Source organism: Cebidichthys violaceus, unplaced genomic scaffold (genome assembly GCF_023349555.1).
Source record: "Cebidichthys violaceus isolate CVI_PGR_0920_01 unplaced genomic scaffold, fCebVio1.0.p SCAF_326, whole genome shotgun sequence".
NCBI lineage: Eukaryota > Metazoa > Chordata > Actinopteri > Perciformes > Stichaeidae > Cebidichthys > Cebidichthys violaceus.
Window position 1 is genome coordinate 24,391 of NW_027176513.1, and position 21,136 is coordinate 45,526.

A 21,136-nucleotide genomic window follows, 5' to 3' on the forward strand; every position below is an offset into this window, starting at 1 on the left:
TCTTTTGTCATTTCATGTTTCCTTCGTTTTATTTACACCTTTGCATGTTGTTTTTCTGTTTTTTCTTTCTGTTTTATCCCACACCTGTAGGGGACAGTCAAAGGGGAAAAAGAAAAACTATTGAGCAGACATTTATGTCCGAGCCGACACACACCTTATCTGAGAGGCAAAAGAAAATGGTGCGCTTTGGGGGACACTCATTTGAAGAGGACTTGGCATGGTGTGAACCGCAGGTTAAAGACTCGGGAGTTGATACGTGCAGTAGCACTACCCTAAACGAGGAGCATAGCCATAGTGAGAAGGTACTGAGACAATCTAGCCTGCATTTTGTTATTATTATTATTATTATTTATGACCTACCCATCCAGTCTTTGTTTGCTCTTTGTCACTCAGTGTACATAGGTGAGATGTTTGTTTTTCTGGATATTATTTGACGTTGTACAAATTGATTTCTCTTGCGATTTCGTTCCTCTTTTTTTTCTTTTTTTCCGGTTACTATTGGCTCCACCTTGCTCGGTGTTGCAAAAACGTCTCTTTTGGGGGCACCCTCTTTGCTTGCTACTTGTACTTGCTGTTTTGCTCCCCAACCAGAAACAACACACCTTACAGTAGTTGTTAAAAAAAAAAAAAAAAAAAAGAAGAGCATTGACACACAACCTCTCTGTTTTGTCATGGCACACAGGAATGTGGGTCTCTCCTAGTTGCATGCTCGTTCTCCTCCGTATGTTGTGTCCTTGCTCTGCAGCGGTCCTGTTTAGTGCAGCAGGAACACTTTTTACTCAGGCCCGTCCCTCTCACTCTGCTGCCCCCCCTCCTCCCCCCCTCCCCCCCCACAGCACCCAGTCCAGACAGAACCCGCCCCCTTGCCCAACTTTCCACTCACTTCTGTAGCAAAAACCCAAATGACTGTATAAGCACACAAAACAGGGAAGACTGGATTTGTTTTGCACCAAAAAAAAAAAAAAAAAAATGAAAACACACGTTTTTCTTTTTTCCCTTTCCACTGCGCGTCTGTGATTTCACCCTATCCGTGTCTCATGGCTTTATTCTGTGCGGTGTATGTTTCATCTTTTTTTTGATCTTTAAACTGGCACCTCATGGTCCACCTCATATCGTATCATAGACGACCTCCTACCCTCCCTCCCTCCCCTCCCCCCTTTTTCGCTGTCTGCTTTCCCCTCACTACTCCACTGGATGGTGGTTGTGTGTTTGTGTGGAGTGAAGCACCGGACTCCGGTGCTTCCTGCTCCAGTTTGAAGAGCTGGTTTGAGGAGGAGTGTCGGGCTGCTTGCTTTACTCTGCATGGGGCGCTGCATGAAGCTCACTCCACCCTCACACCGGCAGGTTCACACAAGCTCCTCATCAATAGTTTGGTCCATGATTAGCTTAATTATTCCATCCTTTAGAGTTTCATAATTCAGCGTGTTTCTATCTAAAAAACAAAGAAAGAAGTTAAACTGTATTGATGAGGCAACAGAGTTTGTGTGAACTTTCTTCCCTGAGTGAATAAACACTTCCCCCATGCCCCGCCCTTGTTTCACCATGAACAGTCTGCTTTGGTCTGAAGTAATCAAATTGAAGCGGATGAGTTGTTAAACAGTAGGTGTGTTGCTCTGACCTTGTAGCACCCGGTGACGTGGCAGCCGTCCAAAGATGGGGATCGCCTAATAGGGCGTATTTTACTCAACAAGCGCATGAAAGACGGAAGCGTGCCTCGAGACTCAGGAGCTCTGCTCGGTCTGAAGGTGAGCTCATAATGACTCTGTCTGAAAGGTATGATGCACACACACACACACACACACACACACACACACCCACGGTGAGATACCGAACAGTTCACACCATCGTCATACTACCAGTAGAACGTGTCAAAATATACACAAAATATGATGGCAATAGACTTCAGCTGACCACACCCAGGAATTCTGGGTAAAGTTGATAGACAGTCAGTGTTGGTGACGCTAACATACAGTATAATAACTTCTCAGCTGTGAATTCTACTCTTTTGTGGCCTTTTTTTGTAATTATTGATTGCATCATAGTGCTACACAGTATTAATATTCATTAAAGACTTGATTATGCTCCTGATGAATATTAATGAACAGCGTTTGGTATTGGGCCGTGTAATGTTTTTGAATTCACTCACACTGAGCTACTTTTAATGAACTGCATTCAGCAGCTCGCAGGAAACACGTCAGTGTCGTCACTGTCCAAACAATTGAAACTTTGCACATAGCACCATCACAGTCCCCTAGGTAGTTACATTCTATGCTTGTCATGTGTATTTTAAATCTTATGCTTTTAGTGCTGTATAACCTTCTCCTATAGGTCCTATTCTGGCTTCACATGATGTAAACCGTTGTAGTCTTAGTTTGTTATTGCAGTGTAGTCACTACCTTTTCCGTTGTGCAAGATGCTTTGGTTTCTCTCCCCTTTTCACTGTTGCATAAACCTGTAGGTGGTGGAAAAAAGAAATAAAGCTGAGCAGCCAAAGTCCAAAGGAGCATGCTTGGACATAAAGAGAGAGATGGGGAAAAATCATTACTGATTGAATGAGCCTCCTGAAACGGCATGTTTGTGTCTGCTCAGTGCCTCGGTGCGTTTCTGTCCGCTCAGCAGCAGCCAGCCAACTCAAGAGTCCAGTCAGTCAGTCAGTCAGTCAGTCCACCAGTCAGGCTGCCAGCCTCGCCCTCACTGTCCATCTCTCTCTCTCTCTCTCTCTCTCTCTCTCTCTCTCTCTCACTGTCCATCTCTCTCTCTCTCTCTCACTGTCCATCTCTCTCTCTCTCTCTCTCTCTGTCCATCTCTCTCTCTCTCTCTCTCATTGTCCATCTCTCTCTCTCTCACTGTCCATCTCTCTCTCTCTCTCTGTCCATCTCTCTCTCTCTCTCTCTCTCACTGTCTATCTCTCTCACTGTCTATCTCTCTCACTGTCCATCTCTCTCTCTCTCTCTCTCACTCTCTCTCTCTCTCTCTCACTGTCCATCTCTCTCTCTCTCTCTCTCTCTCTCTCTCTCTCTCTCTCTCTCTCTCTGTCCATCTCTCTCTCTCTCTCACTGTCCAACTCTCTCTCTCTCTCTCTCTCACACTGTCCATCTCTCTCTCTCTCTTTCTCACTGTCCATCTCTCTCTCACTGTCCAGCTCTCTCTCTCTCTCTCTCTCACTGTCCATATCTCTCTCTCTCTCTCTCTCTCTCTCTTTCTCTCTCTCATTGTCCATATATCTCTCTCTCTCTCTCTCTCTCTCTCTCTCTCTCTCTCTCTCTCTCAAACTGTCCATCTCTCTCTCACTCTCTCCCTTCCTCTCTCTCTCTCCCTCTCCCTCTCCCTCTCCCTCTCTCCCTCCCTCCCTCCCCCCTCCTCTGCGAGCCTCCTTCTCTGGCTCCTGCCCTGTTACATAAAGCCATTTCATTTAGCAGACTTCCCTAAGCTCCTTTGTATGTTGGCATTCAGCTGCCATTAGGAGGGATTTTTATTTGTATGATGCCCATGTAAGCTGAGGCGAGTGGCGTACAGCAGCTCAGGACTGTACAGTACGGCTCTAGCCCATGGGCCGGCACCGTCACTGACCCACAGAGCGGCACCAGAGTGTGTCCCTGGGGGAGAAAGCACAGCCCTGAACAATTTTTGTATTTATTTTTTAAAACAGAGATGCACTTTTACCAGTGACCCTCTCCTTAATGCTTTTATTGAGGATTCATACCTTGCAGGCAAAGGCCAAAGCCATGACATCATCAGGAGACTTTGAGGGGACAACAATCTTCTTCTGCAAGCTGCAATTATGTCCTGAAGAGTTAGCACGGCACATCAAGTCCGCCGTTAGAACGACACCAACACAAAGTGGGTCTTCACATGCATGTCAGTGCTAACCCCGTCACCGCTCTGCTTCTACAGGTGGTGGGAGGCAAGATGACAGAATCTGGTAGACTTTGTGCTTTTATCACTAAAGTGAGGAAAGGAAGTCTAGCAGACACTGTTGGACATCTCAGACCAGGTATTAAAAACACAAACACACACACACACACACACACACACACACACACACACACACTTTTTTTAGTAGTATTCCATAGGCTTTAGAGGAGCATAATGATGTGTACTTTCTACACTTGCATGAAAGATATCCTGCTTGACTTTGAGTGTCTCTGGTGTTTTTTTCCACAGGTGACCAGGTGCTGGAGTGGAATGGGAAGCTATTACAAGGAGCCACATTTAAAGAAGTTTACAATATCATTCTAGAATCTAAGCCTGAGCCGCAGGTGGAGCTGGTGGTCTCACGGCCTATAGGGTGAGAGCTCACCGACCCTCACTGTCACACACTCTGTATGCTCTTCACCAGACCGAGCAGTAAGGACCGGGGCATCGGATGCAGCTTTTAAAATAACTTTAGATTCAGTCAATCAGATAAACAAAGGTATTTCAAAAAACATAATTCCCAACATGCCTCGTATGTGACCGCACAGCGGCGCCCAGCGAAGTGCGAGCACGCCGCCTCGCTTGCGCGCTCTCCTCCGCTTGTTTTACGAAGAAAGAGAAATTGTGTGAAAACAAACAGCGGCGCCTTTGCTTCTTATGTTCCCTATATCTGACCTGCTTTGTGCTGCTGAGGGAGCTGCTGGGTGAATGAAGACTAATGCGGTGCTTACGGTCATTAGAGCAAGGGTGCAGTCAGCATTAGCTCAAATTGATCCTTTCCATCCCCTCCCTCTCTTTTGTCTCACACGCTCACACTCTCTTCTTTTTTTCTTTTTTTTTCTCCAGAGATATTCCAAGGATACCAGACAGCACACATGCACAACTGGAATCAAGTGAGTCTTGAAAATCTTTAGCCTATTTCATTTCCCCGTTTTATTCTATTATTCAGCCTAGAAACATCAAGTGAATGAAATGTCTTGCTTCCGTCACTCTGCCTCTCTGTCTCTCTGTCTCTCTCGTGGCATGCTTTCTTGCCCTCTTTCTGTCTCTCTTCTTGTCTGTGTCTCTCTATCTTCCTTACTACCCCCCCCCCCCCCCCCCCCCCCCCCCCCTCTCATTTTGATTTCTCGATGTCACTAAAACCACAAACTACGAACCAGCATCACCACTGAATGATCTGACTGCGTCGTCTCTGCCCCCTGTCAGGTTCGAGTTCTTTTGAGTCTCAGAAGATGGATCGCCCGTCCATCTCCGTCACGTCCCCCATGAGTCCCAGCATGCTGAGGGACGCCCCCCAGTACCTGTCAGGACAGCTCTCAGTAAGCGACCTCAGCATGACTATATGTGAAATCCTCTGTTAGATATTGCTTTGACCACTGTTATGAGTAACTTATGAGTAAGATGGGTTATTACGTTCACATGACTACATTTTGGAATGTACTACTAAACTCACATTTATAATGCAATGCGACCTTAAATCCTGGATCAAACCACTGGGCTGCCGGGAACAGCTTCTCTCACTCTTCCTGTTCAGCTGGCCCTTTACCAGCCCAGCACCGGATTGTAGATCAGGTTACTGTGTGTCTTGTCCATTATCTAGTGTAAAAACCCTCCTGGGGTAAATTGGGTAAAGGGCTGCGTTAAAGCAAGAGATGAATCAACTCTCAAATTTAGGGTCCAGCAGGTAAGAAGCTCTAGCATCTAGGTAACACATCCAGGACATTGATATTTAGAAGAAATAGCTGACACCACTGTGCCAATCTCCACAATCATTTTTGAGTAGTTTCAGCTTCTTGTGAAAATGGCTGATTTCAGTTGCTGCAGTGAGTCACAATAATACCTTTAACACTGCGTCAACCAATTAAAAACAAGCACTGAATTCTTCTCTTATGTTCCACATTTCTATGAAGCGGCTGACCCTGAAATTCAAAAAACAACTGATTAGTGAAACAGTTGAGTTCACTGAATTAACCTTGTGAGTTCTTCACGATGATATTTTTGGAGCCGTCGTTAAATTGTCTGTCGGGACAACGAGGGTTTCAGCATCACTGTGACGCACGCCTTGAAGCGGAGGATAAAAGGTCCAGAGCGGAGAAGAGATACGATCGGGAGGCGGTGATAATTACAAAGGGCCCGTGCAGAACAGAGCAGAGCAGCTCAGAAAAAATGAAAATAACAATGAACCCACTGGCCTTCTGTTGTTGATGTTGTTGTTTAGAGTGTATTGTACGTTTTTGTTGTTATTTTGTGGGATTTTGGTTTTATTGCATTTCCTTTTCTGTTCTTTTTTTTTTTTTTTTTTTGCTGTTTAATTTTGCTTATCCAGAGCCAAAGCCTTAGTAGAAGAACAACGCCTTTTGCCCCTAGGGTCCAGGTAATGGGCCCCGTCTGAAGGGCACAATCTCTATTTGGTCTTTGCTCATTGACTGTTGACTGGCTGACTTTCTGTTTCCATACTTTGGAAAAAAAATGCATTCGCAGGGAAATGGCAGCTTCAAGTTTCCCTCAGTGCAGTGCATTGTGTCATTCTTTTCAATTTGATTTGTCGGTATCACCGTTACGATGAGTGCTACTATCTCATTTTAACCCTTCACCTCATTCCTCCTAGGTTTATGCATGCTGGACTAATCCGCACACGTTTACAGAGACACTCTTCCATTGCCTGATTTGACAGCAGTAATTGACAACACGACCTTGTGTCGTACATTTCTGTATCTTTGGCAATGCGGGAGGGTGTCTCCCTGAACTTTCTCAGGACAGAGGACTTGTGTTGTTTTCTGTTTCAAGTGACATGAACCCAGTCCTGGTTGAGCCTACACTCATCTACAGCAGTTATGCTCATTAGCAGCTTGCGGTGGATGGGTCTGCAGTTTCATGTTGCAGTGAAAAGATACCAAGTTCACCGTCCTGTGATTGAAACCAAAATTTCTTTTCCAGATGAGAGTTTAAGCAAATTGTACCTCCCAAATGGCAAACTGAACAAAGCTTTGAAGGCTTTCCTTTGCTCCGAGGGTCTCCTTTAATCAGTCACCTTTAATATCACTCAGCCTTTTCTCTTGGTTTTGGTTAATAACACGCAGTATACTCACTTTGTGTGAACCTGTACTCTTGATTCAGGTAGCATGAAGGTTGACACTCCTACTTTGACATATGGATCAGATGGAAGGATATTGTCATTATGCATAGAGCATGCAGGTGTGATTTTTCAAATTTAGAGGAGTCTGAAGACATGACATGGCATTTGAACGGAGGTCAATAAGTGGGTTTTTTTTTATGTGTGTGCGTGGTAATGTATGCACTTTTGGAAAAGCTTTTATGTTTCAATGAATTGACACATTGTAAAGCCACATAGTTTGCATATTTGAGTTCTTTACTATGAACCACGTGTTATCACTCATAATATAATCTACATGATTCCAAGGTGAATCTTTTCAGATATATGTTACCATTCACAGACAGAACACCGTATTCATACTATGCAGTATCTGGTGTTTTGGTGGGCTGCAAGTTTCGAGATTACTTGGTACAATTTGTTTTCCCATAAGCCCTCTGCTGTCTGTTTTTGCATACATGCAATCTACTGACTTGAATGCCCTTTCTTGCGTTGCTGCACGTATAGCTGGTAGTTTTTTTTTTGAAACGGCGCAGACCCTTTCATAATCATATTTTCAAAGAAGTATGGACGGAAGCTTAGAAGTTTTATTTCTCATTTCATCTACTTTCTGTAAGGCCTCAGTTGGAGTTTTTTCTTCTTCTAAGTGTCTTCTTTTGGAGTCCATACTTCCCTTTTAGTGTGAAGTGTCTTCGATTCCTGTCGCAACAGCATGATTGATTTCTCCATATCGATGCCCATTAAATATCCGAGAGAACATTATTAGAGCCAGCATCATCACTGGTAGACGGTATCATTTCAACAGAGCACACCGTTCATTTTAGAGCATGTTGCCTTTAGCATTTCACTCCAATTCACTTCAGTGGAAATGACATCCGGGCCAAATGCATTCACTTCCATTCGATAAGATTTATTCATCCCTGCAGGGGAAGTTTTTAATGACCAACATAAACACATTCATTTTACAACACTTATCGTAATAGAAAAGAAAAACACACAGATATGTTTTAGCACCATGCACAAAAACACATCTTTTCATTAAAGGAGGCTCTCTTTAACCATCGAAACTAAAATACCATAAATACATTTTTAGCATCATCGTACCATATTAACACTGATACAGTAAGGCCATGTTTTATGAGCACTTAAAGGGATAGGGCTGATTTTTTTAAAAGGGGTCATATGAGGTATTTAGCCAGTCAGTGTATCACTTACGGTACATGGAGCTCAGCAAGGCCCCACTTTGAAGAAGCAGTAGAAGCAGTCAGGAGTACCAGCAAAGCAATGCGCTGCTGTGGACGGGGGCAGCTGGTGCTGCCGTGCTGCTACTGTCTGCTTCTCCAAACTGGGGGGGGGTGAAGTACAACATCTACTGTAGATACACTGACTATGGAAGTAACTCATACAACCCCCACTTCAAATATTCTGAACTATCTCTTTAAACTCTGATAAATTGTGCCGCCAAGCATGTGACTTGACATCATCTTAGCAGGTAGACATATTCCTCCTCTTCCTCTCAGGGTAAATACAGGAGAAGACTCTATGCTGTAGCCGAAAACTGCCGGCTCGAATGAGATAGGTCTCAATGACAGAAGACACAAATGCTCCTGTAGCAGCTATACTTCTAATTTGATGCGGTTGTCTTCTCCTGCATTAGTCCCGCTGTGTGTTTTTTTTATTCCTGTTGAGCCCTGATCAGTCCCTCAGCAAGCTGTCTCTGCTCTGCCCCTGCAGGTCAAACTGTGGTATGACAAAGTGGGCCATCAGCTAATTGTCACCATCCTGGGCGCCAAAGACCTGCCAGCCAGGGAAGACGGCCGGCCCAGGAACCCTTACGTCAAAATCTACTTCCTCCCTGATAGAAGGTAAGAGTAGAAACAGTTACCATTTTGCCCTCCCCACTCATCTAATGTCACCTCAATTCACTCCATCCAGGAAGTTATTGGACATTAGTGGGCCAAACTGAGTTATTATATATCTTAGAAAATGTATTCTGTAGTGTGGATTTTTTTTTTTGGAACAATGTCACAAGGTCATGTATCGATGTGTTTTTAGCCGTTAGCATCAGGAAAGCCTGTAGGTGACCTGACTGGATGTGTCTGACTACTTTGTTGGTCGCTCAGTGCAGTTTTGCATCTTGTTAAGCAGTTCTCTCTTATGCACTGATAGAATGCAGGAAGTGGACATTTTCCTCACCTTGCCATCTCATTGCCGTCATCAGCATGCCACGGTGATGTGCTCTGTGCTGTGTCGTGTTGTTGATCTGTTGTATTCGTGGCTCTTCCCTATCATGGTTGTAAATAAAAACAGTTTGAATTATTGTTCCTCCAGCGACAAAAGCAAGAGGAGAACAAAAACGGTAAAGAAATCCTTAGAGCCCAAATGGAACCAGACCTTTATGTATTCGCCGGTGCACCGGCGGGAGTTTCGGGAGCGCATGCTGGAGATCACATTGTGGGACCAAGCCAGGGTGAGGGAGGAGGAGAGCGAATTCCTGGGAGAGGTAAGAAAACCAAACCCCACCCATCAGGGACACTCACTGACAGTATCTCAGCTAATCCTCTCGAATGGGGTCAAGCCCTTGATAAAGCTCTTACAAGGTTGTGGTTGTCCAGTCCTTGTCCAACACGGACAATGAGCTTTGGTGTTTTTATTTACTGTGTAAAACTGTTAAATATAGAGGGAAGGGATTGTTTTGGATTGACGCTGACTGTAAGAGGTCTATGAGTATTGTGGCACAATACTGTAATTCCATCATTAAGAAAAAAAAGTTATGTTAGTTTGCAGCCATTTTTGACCGTGGAGTTATTTTTTTTTCCCCTCTGGCAGATCCTTATTGAGCTTGAGACGGCTCTTCTGGACGACGAGCCACACTGGTACAAGCTACAAACCCACGATGTGTCCTCCATCCCACTCCCACGTGCCTCCCCGAACACACAGCGCAGGCAGCTCCATGGAGAGAGTCCAACGCGACGGCTCCAGAGTGCGTAACCCCTCTGTCTCTTGAAGTGAATTGGCAAGGCATAACGGAATTTGTGACAAAAGGGTCGTGCCACTTAACATTTACAAACCATGTCAGTTCTAAAATAACTTTACTAAAACCAACGACAAGACATTATACCGTGTGGCTACATTTCAAAACGTACTTAACAATCTTGTCTACAATAGAACACACTAAGGAAAGAAAATGTGGGAATAGTTTGAATTAATTGAAAGAATTACTGAAGTCGGTTCTCATTTTGTTCGCATAGTGCCCGTATGTACATGGGCAGGATTCCTTCCTTCTTTTTACTGTGAACACGGCAGTGCTAGTTTACCAGTAGAAGTAAGAAATTAGGTACAAAATGTGAATTAATTTACACACAAAAGCATTTTCCAAAGTTCAGGTGAGGCATATGTGGCACCTCGGCAGCCTGAGTAGGTTGATCCAAGGTGATTTTCCAAAGTTGCAATCTTTTTAATAACAAAGTTCCCTTTTCCTGTTTGTTGAGACTACCGACATTGTTATTGTCACGGTACTTGGCAGAGCTGGCATGCAAGCAACATCACGGTTACAAGACGGCGAGTAGCTAAGATGAGGATAACATCATTATTATTATTGTATAATGAATGATCAAGTTCTTGATATGGTAGATCTCACTTACAAATTAGGGTCCACATACAGTAAACTTCTGGCCCCACTGGTTTTCTGTCTGCTTTAGTGAATTAAGGTTTTATTAACCAATGTAGTTGATGCTTATGTTGTGTTTGCCGTGCATGTCACATCAACCTTACTGCTTCTGCTTTTACAGACAAAGGCTCATATTCATACAACTCAGGTAAAGGCCCCCCCCTCCTGGCAGTGCTGCTCTATGGAGCCTCTCAGTGTTCTCCTGTCCTCTGCAAAGACGCATCCTTGTGCCCTGATCCGACTCTGTCCATCCCCCATGATGGGTGCATGTCTCTGCTGCCTTACACGGACTTCAATGTGGGGAGCTGGTGCCCATTTTTACACCACTCGTCTGAAATCCTCTCAGGGTACCCGACACATGCACGCTCCAGGGAAACAGAGATTAAGGACACAGTGGTCTCTCCCTCTCTGTGTAGTCACCCGTGAACTACCTCACAATCCCGTCTTGCAACCCGGAAACCATATCCTGCAAAACGTGATGTGCTAAAAAACCCAGGCGATCTGCCAGCCCCGGCAGACACAATATGCTTTGATTTTGACCACTTGCCTTTCCTCTGTAATGCAAATTTAGTTTTGATTATTTTGGTCGTTACCAACATTTCCCCTTTTAAGAATGCACAAAATGCTTTTGGCAAACTCTGCAGCCCATTCTACTTTGCTTGTGTTTGTGTGTCTTGAATGTTTTCTTGATCATGGGAGACAGATGATGCTGGTGCGATACTTAAAACAGTGGTGGCTTCTTACGTTAGATTATGATTATCTTTACGCCCAATACATTATTTAGCTGGCGTCTCTAACCGAACCCCAAAAATAGCTCATCGCGTGGCCCTTCGCTCACCATTCTGTGAGCAGTTAGTGGTGATCGTGCTTCACACGGCTGTACTGTAGTCCGCGTTACGCAGCACTGCTTCACTGTGCTGCTCCTACTACACACTTAGAGCTCGCTCGCTCGCTCCCCCCCCCCCCCCCCCCCCCCCCCCCCCACCAGGATGATTTTCTGGCCGTTTGTGTAAGTGTGAGGTGAAAGAGCTGACAGCTGTAAAAAGTCTCCAGCCAACTGAGATGAGAGGTTTGGAGCGGCGCTGCCAGAGTGCAGTACTTGTCATTTCTGATAGAGCACACTAGTCCGGTTGATTTAAGTTGACTGAACGGTGAAGGCGGTGTGTGTGTGTGTGTGTGTGTGTGTGTGTGTGTGTGTGTGTGTGTGTGTGTGTGTGTGTGTGTGTGTGTGTGTTGGGGGGCTTCAGGGAGGGGTTCATACTTTAAAGAGAGGGGACAGGGAAGGGCAATAAGGCTTCTGGGTAGATGAAGAAATAGCTGTAACGCCACATCACTTCTCCCACCCCACCTTCACATGCAAATTGAATGATTGAATGTATTACCTCAAAGTGCCACAGTTCAGATGAAGACAGATCTGCTGGTTTTTTTTTGTTGTTGGCGTGGATCAGTGGAATGCGGCGTTATTTGTTACAGCTGACGCGTAATTTGACATAAATCCTCCGAAACGCTCTCCTACAGGACCGTTTGCTGTAGTTGTGGGGTACGATAACGGGTGGCATAATACAACAAAACAAAAAAAAGGGTAAATAAATGAAGGAGGGAATGAAAATGTCTCTTGTATTTTCCAATGTTTCTGTCTGTCTCTTTATCTCGAAGGATCCCAGAGGATAAGTGACAGCGAGATCTCAGACTACGATTGTGAAGATGGTGTTGGGGTAATAACAGGTAATATATTAAGGTCACGTTAACAAGACTCATGAGGGCGTGTAAATGGAGTCTGAAAAATCAAGATGAGCCAGTCTGGAGGTAAAGTGGCAACATAGTTTGAAATGTTTATTGGGCCGTTTCACCAGGCCGTATTATATTTTTGTATTTTATTTTAACCTCACCACCTACATGCCACCATCCGTCAAATGCCTCCCTGGTCTGAGCAGCTTACAATCCTGTTATACATCACATTAGCAGGGTGAAATGCTGCAGCCCATCAGCACAGCGAGGGAGCACTGAGATTTTGTCTGCCTCTGCACCGCTAGTTGCTGTTCTGCTGTTCTGCTGTGCTCACCGAGGCTCCAGCAGCACGCCCACGCTGCACATCAGAAGAGGAGAAGCTCTGCTCTGCTGTTAGCAGCCAGAGAGCCAGAGAGAAACGGCAAAAAGAAAGACTGAGAAGTACTTGATATTTGCCCACACACGATATCAACCTTGAAGGAAACCGTGCTGAAAGAGGCAGCAAAACATAGAGACTTGCTTTTGTTTTCTCATGCAAGAGATAGTAATGCAGTATGGTCTTTGTTATCCTCTTTCAATTAAAACCGTCCCTCTTTTTGTTGCCTGTCGCCTGAAGACCGCAGAAACTGTGCCGACCTTGTTTGCAGGAGGAGCTGTTGGTAAATCTCGGACGGAGGCAGCTGCCTCGCGCTGTTGATTTAGCGCGTGGTAATAGTTCACATTTCAGTTAGCAGATGCCGGGCCGCAGAGACAAAGAGAGGGAAAGAACGTGAGACAAAGAGGAGAAGTGGATTGGAGAGAGAGAGAGAAGAGAAGAGAATAGATTCAGTTGCCGTCAGACACACAGACAGCATCGGCCTGGACTCGCTGATGATACTGTAGCTGAGGGAAATCCCCCTCCGGTCCAGCCTCTTTAACATTCTCATCAGCCCCTCACTGCCTCACCATGCCAGGCAGTCACCTTCACTTCATTCACAGTGAAGGGAATACCCCTTCGTTCAGCTTTGGTCGCACCCTCCTCTTTACACAGGCTCCACCACATCTCAGTCTAGCCTGCAGTCTCTGCATTAAAGGGACAGTTCACCCCCAAAATCAAAAATACATGTCTTTCCTCTTACCTGTGGGGCTATTTATCAATCTAGACTGTTTTGGTGTGCGTTGCCTAGCTTTGGAGATAGAGATGTCTGCTTCCTCTCTTCATATAATATGACTATATGGCGCTCAGCTCGTGGTGCTTGAAGCGCAAAAGAGCTGCGTTTGAAAAACCTCAAATGTCTCTTTCCAGAAATCATGACCTAGTTACTCGAGATAATCCACAGACCTCGTTGTGAGCAGTCTCATGTAGGAACTATTTTCTTTCTACCGAACTACACCCGCTAGCCGAATCACCGAGCAGAAGGAAGTGTTGTTTTGGGGTGAACTGTCCCTTTACACTGCTGACACTATTACTTTTAAAGAGGGACGAGAAACATTTTTTATTGCATTTTATTTTCCGGTAAACCAACTACCCGGTTTCTAGTTGTCTGGTCCATTCAGTATATCATAGGTGAACTGTCACTGGTAATTACTGCACAGGTACTGCTTATGTCTTTCAAAGTGTGACTCCTGTTATTGGACTCTTTTGATGCACTGGGATTTTAGAAGTGACAAGTCACATGTTCAATATTTTGTACAGTACAATTAGATTTGCTTTGACCCTACTGTCCTTCTGCTCCTCCTGTTCAATCCTATTAATCCTCAGTAAAGGTTCTCCTCTTTATATGTGCTTAACAGACGGGCTGCACTCATGCGTCAGGCAGCCTGTCAAGAGGAAGAACAGATGTATTTGGGCTCTGCATGGTGTTGCTGCAGGAGGCTCTGTGTTGGAGCTGATGTTTAGAAATGGCAGATGAGTTCCTTTTTTAAATCTAATCTGCATCATGATGAAGAAAAGATATTGTTAATTTCTTCTCCTTTTTAACTTTTGTTTATTAGGATTGGTACGCAAATGGTCAGAAATGATCAGAATTTCAGAATTGGTCCACTTGCGCTCAAGATGAATGACTTAGTTTGAATATTTGAATCTGTCTTTCTGGTCAACTCTTATCATATTTCAGTCAAACTTCCTCTAGTGAAGGTCAACATAACATTATCTCTCATTTTTCCCACCTTTCCTTCTTTTCCAACGTTTGATTCAAGGTTTTCCTTAACTCATTTTAATGTGCTATACACTCTATTGAATATCAATCACGTTTAATAGTGCTAAGCATTGACCTTAACCATGGCTGCAAGCCACGTCTGATTATCGGTTAATGAACTCTTTCAAGTTCAATGGACCAATCGGCCTCGCAGAGAAAATTCATTATAATGTTTCAGGGGGTTTTTTTTTAAGGTTTTTTTCATGCACAATGTTAACACAGCAGATGAATTCCACCTATATTGAAACTTAGACCTCGTTTTGTGGAATATAGAGACTCAGCATAATGGAAGAAAGAAAAGCTGTGCCTCTGCAGATTAGCATTTTAGCACACGTTTTATAAAGTTTGGTCCGTTATTAAAGGCTGGGGTTAAACTGGGTCTGCATCATTAGCTGCCATCATTTTCATGATCAAATGCAGCAGATTTAGCCATATCACTCGCTCAGAAATCCAGAAAACTCACAAGGTGTTCAAGGGAAATTAGCACAGACATTTTCTGGGGAAAAAACCAACACCCTCTTCATCTTGTCCCTCCATCCCTCCCTTCCTCTATCTGTTCTTGTCTTCTCAGACTACCGGCCAAATGGCAGAGACTTCCAGAGCTCCACGCTGTCCGTCCCTGAGCAGGTGATGTCGTCTAACCACTGCTCTCGGTCGGCTGATATTAACCGGGCGCGGTCGCGCTCTCCCAGCGTTCCCCCACCCTCTAGGTAACTACTGGCCTTGATTTCTGGGTGGAAACTCTGTGTTTTGTTTTTGTATTTAACACCCTGTTGAAATCCTTATAGCCTTAATTTCCTTTTAAGGGATCCGTAGGGTTTAGGGACTGTACTGCCTTCTAAATGCCACATCATTAGCCCCACATGTATGAATGATGCAATATTTCTCGCGTTACTCTGACTGCCTCACATAAACATGAGGCGATGTGCCCCTCGCCCCCCTCTTGGCCAGTAGGGGTCAGTGTGTGGTGTGTAAACTACATGAGGGGTGATCCGGTCCACTTCTGTCACACAGCAGAAGTCTGGACCCAGCCTTTGACCTTAGGCCTTCTCAGTACAGCTCCTCCACTAGAGTGGACCACCACAGTGTGTCTGAAGATAACTACTCACCTGACAGGTACACACACACACGCGCTCCAGCTTACACTTGTGTCCAGTGGATGCATGCACATACGCGGGCATGCATGGAGCAGATGCTGAGGAGCACAAGTGGGGGCTGGTGAGCAGAAATGCAGGGAGGTGTTTGTGCACGCATACACTTAATGCACGACGCCGTCTGCCTTAAACTCTCTGGGAACTGATGTTGTGTGTGGGTGCTTTTAATCGCTCTTGTATTCCGGCTTTTAGAGAGCAACTTTCTCCATTCCTTGGAAATAATTGATCATAGTATTTTGAAATCCGATACAAAAGCGTGGATTCAAATAAGTTGTATCACAGTTTAAATCCTAAATGAACACTAGACTGTACGACTGCACCACGTAAGAGGCTTAATTAACAAAAAGGTATTTTCCATCTTCCATCTTATATCAAGGATGCAGGAAACAATCCAGTGCTTCAAATGCTGCATACAGCATGCATCATTTGCATGTATCTCGCTATCTTTATGGAAAAGGTGATCGAGGGGAAGTGGTCAGTTATCCCCCATCAGCACTTTTTTTTCTGTGAGGGTTGGAAAATGTTGCTCCAAGAGTCCAATCATAGCCTTGGCAGTGCCAGGCCGCAGCTACTTTCCCCCGTCCAATTAAGTTTATTTGATATTTCTGAGGCTTGGCCTAAATCAGTGTCAGACGCAGAAAATGCACTTATCTAAATTGTCTGGGACAGTGCTCACTTGAGTGTATTTCAGCTCCTTTAATTAACAGTGGCCAGTTATTTATTATAAACAGTTTAAAATGACACAGGAAATGAGTCACAGGGAATTTGGAAATGTACCAGATGAAAAAGAAAAATCTTGTTTTTGCAAATGTCTCCCATGTATTTTCCTACTTTTTCAAATGTTGTGTCTGTGAAAGAAGAGATCCTATGTAATGTGCATGGTCTTAAGTTCTTTTAGTCATGCAGTAGAAGTGACGCCAAGCAGGTTTAGGTGCTTGGACTTTGCTTCTCCGCTCTTCCCTCCGTGAATGCTGCCGGTGTGCTCGGTGTACCGCTTTCATCTTGTCGGTGTGGTAAAGCTGAGGAAGACATCTTCTCAGCATCTCTCATCTTCCTCGCCTGTTTTTTTTCCCCCTCTTTGAAAACGTCACATCAACCTTTCCTATGAGCTTTCTCACTCTCTTTACGTCGTTATTTCTTTGAGAAATCTCTCTCCCTCTGTATCCCCACACCTCCATCTGTCTGCCTATGATTCTGTGTCTCTCCTCTCCTCCTCCTCCTCCCTCCTCCTCCTCCTCCTCCTCCTCCTCCTCCTCCTCCGCGTCTTCCTCGGCGCCATCTCAGATCCATCTCTGTCTTCTCTCCTCCCTCCATGTGGTCGCAGCCATTTTCTCACCCTACCTCGAACCAGACATACTCAGCCTATTGATGATCCTCAAAACGACCCCAGGTAGACTTTTACCTGAGCATGCATGAAGCCCCATCTCAACTCCAACCCGCAACCCCTTTCTTTTCTTTGAGTGTTGAACACATGGCACTGACACAATGGCATGTAGTTAATGCACAACATGTTTTTTTTTTTTGGATGCACTGAAGTAGAGGCTTCATGTTATCTGGCCATTGTCAGTGACATCAGCGTTGTGTTAAGTATATATTTCTTCTTCATAAGATCAAATATATACCTTCTGTGTGTGTGTGTGTGTCGTACAGTACATAGAGAAAATGAATGGCCGTACGCTTCATCCATCCGGTATCAGCATTGCTTATTCTCTCTTTTCATCACCTCAGTCATTCTCATGTAAACATTCCTCTCGTTTTGCTCCAAACATTTGCCGCCTGAGCAAGTGTGATGACCACCAAAGAGTGACTACGGCAATACTGAACATGGATAAGTGTTCGTTGGTTGTGAAGTTTTGTCCAGCAGAGGTGGTTTCTCCCTCAAACATTCATAGGATAGTAGTGTTAGAATTCAGCTTATGTGTAATCCCTGTGGATCTGTATTATAGGCATGTTTTCAGGCAGAGAACAGTATGCGATGGAAAAAACAAAAAAAATGGTGTCCTCCGAGTTGTCTTCCCTTGCAGGTTATTTTGTTTTTCATGTTGCTTCCCCTTTTGCTGGAGAGAGAAATGAAATGCTGACCAGCTGTTGATATTTTCCCGCCAGCCGCAACCATCGCGTGTACCCAATCTGCCGAGAGGAAGCAGTCAGGTTACTGCGTTCCACTAGGATGGCCCGCGCCTATTCTGAGGGCGCCTACTCCTCCGACTATGACTACGAGAGGTATTGACATGCACTGCCGCTGCATCCGTGCATCCGCCATCTTGTGGTCCCCTCAAGTTGTCCCTCGTCCGTCTTTGATTTATCCGTGGTCGTACATGTGATGGCAGAAAATGATATCCCGTCTCGATATCGGTTTTTGCTAAAAGCGTCATCACAGCTCTGAAGTTGCGTAGATGTGACACGGTAATACACAACTGCCTCTGTATGTCGAGGCCTCAGAGCTATTTTGTGTTGCTGACGCCGGCTCTATGTCTCCTGGTTGTTGGGTTAAGTGCTGGCCAGCCACCTTACTGTCTATTCGTCGATGTCCTTGTTTATGTACATTATGCCAACAGCAGTATGTTGCTCAGTGGTGTGTGTAAATTTAAGTGTTGTCCTTTTATTTTTTACATGCTATTGGCAGCTGCGTATCGCTCACCTATACAATGGCATCTCTGATGCATTGCTCTGGGCTGCACAGTAGTTTTGTAAATTCCGTGTTTTGCCCTTTGGCTATAGCGTCTGGCCAGAATGGGCGGCCAGGCCGTTCCAAGCAACCATAGAAAGGCCTGCTGACACCCATCCATCCACCCCCAGGACCCACGCCAGCATCCTGATGCACCAATAAAAAGAAAGACCGCCCCCCCCTCTCTCTCTCCCTCTCCCTCTCCCTCCCCCTCCCCCTCCAGAGAAACGCTGTAAATGACTCCACTTTTCTCTGTCTTCAATCTTTCGCCTGCTGCCATCTGGCTTTCAGTCAGGAATAACGTGACGTTTGTGCCATTTCTCTCCGCTCCAAGAGGAAAAAAAGTGATGAGTCCTCAGAACCCAGCCCGAGAGCCCGACTGACTTTATTAAAGTGTCACAAAGTTTCCCTGAGGCCCGGCTTGGCTCGACTTCAGGCTCAGCCTATAGCCCAGATAGCCATTAACGAGAGCCCTCCGTCTTCTTCTCTCTCTCTCTCTCCCTTTCTTTTTGTCTGAGCGGACAGAGAAAGGGAAGTAGCCAGCATCTCGGTCTTATCCACAGAGGAGTAGAATAGATTTCCCTCCTCTCTTCATACAGACACAGTTTGTTTCTGTCTGCACCCTGGCCGAGTAAATGCAACACTGAGAACCGAAAAAGAAATGAGGGCAGAGTAAAGAAACAAATGGAAGAGGAGACAAAGATGAGCAGCGGAGAGCATTAGTAGAGTCTAAGCCTTTTGGCAAGTGTCTTAGTTTAGGTGATTTCCCCTCAGAACATGAGAAAATGTTTTCCATGGTTCTGTTTAAGTGCATCGCCCCAGAGTCTACCTTGAGTGGGACAAAGCCTGCAGCGTGTACGCATTAAATAAAGCAGCTTTTCCAAGTACAGAAACTAATATTTTGGACTCGGTTTGAATCCAGTGAGAACGTAGTGAGCGGTGCTATTCCAAAGTGCAGTCTGTCGTGGTTACGTCCATCAAATTACACCTAATGAGAAGTTTGATTTGCAACAGACATAACCTTCACATTACCCATAAATCCTTGGCCATAACAACCTCACGATGTGAATCCACTAATGATTATGCTGACCATCACTGTGAATGACTGCAGATGAAGAATGTTAAAGGCTACTTAAGGTCACTGACTGATGGGCCTTTGTTTTGCTATTGGAGACAAAAAGGACATCTCCTCTACTGGACAATTTTTCACACTGCAAAAGGCTACAGACACTACAAGACTATGACGAGATTGACTTTTTAATTCAAATTCAAATGATTCAAATGACTCCAAAGTGAAAGAAAATCTTCCATATTCCAAGAACAATTAAAGAAAGTTACAATTTAGAAAAGAATCTTTTGGTGTCTATTAGCCTTTTTACTAGCAGCTCCCAGCTATTTGTGTCTTTAGGACACCAACATGTCTCCTGTGCTTTAGGATAAGAATGGTGAAATGGTTTAGTTAAATACTGTTTGTTTTATTAAACATAAAAACTGTTGAAATGCAACTGTTGAAAGACTTAAGATTCACCAATATAACTTTTACAGTTTCACCATCAGTGTGCATGCTCTTAACGTCTCTGAACTCATGTCCAAAGGCTAAGTTGAATATTTCCTTCACTTTTTTTCATATGTGCAGTATGATGCAATTTTATGAAAATGATTTTAGCTCGCTATTTTCTCTCTGCAAAGTGAAATAATATCCATGTACACTATCGACGATTTGGTTTCCTGGTTGAGAAACCTCACCTGCTTCTTTCCTCCAGCTCTTCAGATCAACAAGATTTTGCCTTCATCCTCACTGTGCCAAAAATATTTACCATGGATGTGCATTTTTCAGGAAATAACAGATATGACAAGCCAAAAGCAATGTAAAGATGCACTTCACTTTTCCCTCACATCTCACTCTACCTCAAACAGACCGTAAATGAACAGTCACTCACTCACCTATAGACGGCACATGGTCCCTGCCACCAACCTGAAGACCTCACTCTTAATTCACTACAGGCCCTCTTGACATTTTACTCTCCGAGAGTTGTTGAATAAATTCATGTTGTCATTACCATACACACCATACCTATACCTATATCAGACACCATACCTGAATTTTTGCTTATTTAAGAAAATGTACTGCGTATAAGTCACACATACTTGACATAACAGCAGACCTGTTTCCCAAAGCAGGCTGTAGAGTAGTTTTTGAATGTGTGATTCCGACCTAACATGCAGTATTAAGATATTAATTAATTGTTTGGTCGTCAATGACAGTGAATTCCATGTCAAATGCAGGTAGATTTGCACCCACATTGCACTGCAAGTGTAGTGAAATTTAACCATAACTAAAGCATACATGATGAGCATTCTGATTGCATACTTTTGAGTGGCAAGTTGATTCCCAAATGAAAGGAAGAAAAGTTGAAATTGGACTGTACGATGTGGAAAATGTTTAGCAATGTAAAGTCTAGTATGTGATTCGTAGCACAACGTGCAACAACAAAGAAACTGGTATGTTACTGAAACACATGCATTTTGGACGAGTTTTGAGGGTGCTGCAAATTCCTTTTGCCCTCCATACTGTCCACCCTGCCAAGCATACTGTCCCTGCCCTGCTGGGGCCCCACTGAGTGCCTGCCTATCTCTCAATAACCTCTGTAGGAACCACGGAGCCATGGATAGACACGAGTATCACAGCAGGTCCCGCTCTGCAGACCAGCG

At 44.5% G+C, this 21,136-nt stretch overlaps 1 protein-coding gene across 1 annotated transcript in view; it reads left to right on the plus strand.

The window, feature by feature from the left end:
* Nucleotides 1-21,133, plus strand: part of LOC137883468 (regulating synaptic membrane exocytosis protein 2-like) — a gene marked incomplete at its 3' end in the record, with an annotated part of 37,847 nt that extends 16,714 nt beyond the window's left edge. Inside the window, exons 3-17 of the mRNA XM_068724951.1 lie at nt 91-302; nt 1,626-1,745; nt 3,895-3,994; nt 4,165-4,288; nt 4,762-4,808; nt 5,122-5,234; nt 6,242-6,289; nt 8,762-8,892; nt 9,359-9,530; nt 9,857-10,010; nt 12,354-12,422; nt 15,174-15,312; nt 15,617-15,718; nt 17,863-17,979; nt 21,077-21,133. Of these exons, the coding sequence (XP_068581052.1) occupies nt 91-302; nt 1,626-1,745; nt 3,895-3,994; nt 4,165-4,288; nt 4,762-4,808; nt 5,122-5,234; nt 6,242-6,289; nt 8,762-8,892; nt 9,359-9,530; nt 9,857-10,010; nt 12,354-12,422; nt 15,174-15,312; nt 15,617-15,718; nt 17,863-17,979; nt 21,077-21,133 (1,705 nt within the window). The remainder of the gene's footprint in view (nt 1-90; nt 303-1,625; nt 1,746-3,894; nt 3,995-4,164; nt 4,289-4,761; nt 4,809-5,121; nt 5,235-6,241; nt 6,290-8,761; nt 8,893-9,358; nt 9,531-9,856; nt 10,011-12,353; nt 12,423-15,173; nt 15,313-15,616; nt 15,719-17,862; nt 17,980-21,076) is intronic.
* Between the last annotated feature and the right edge of the window lie 3 nt (nt 21,134-21,136).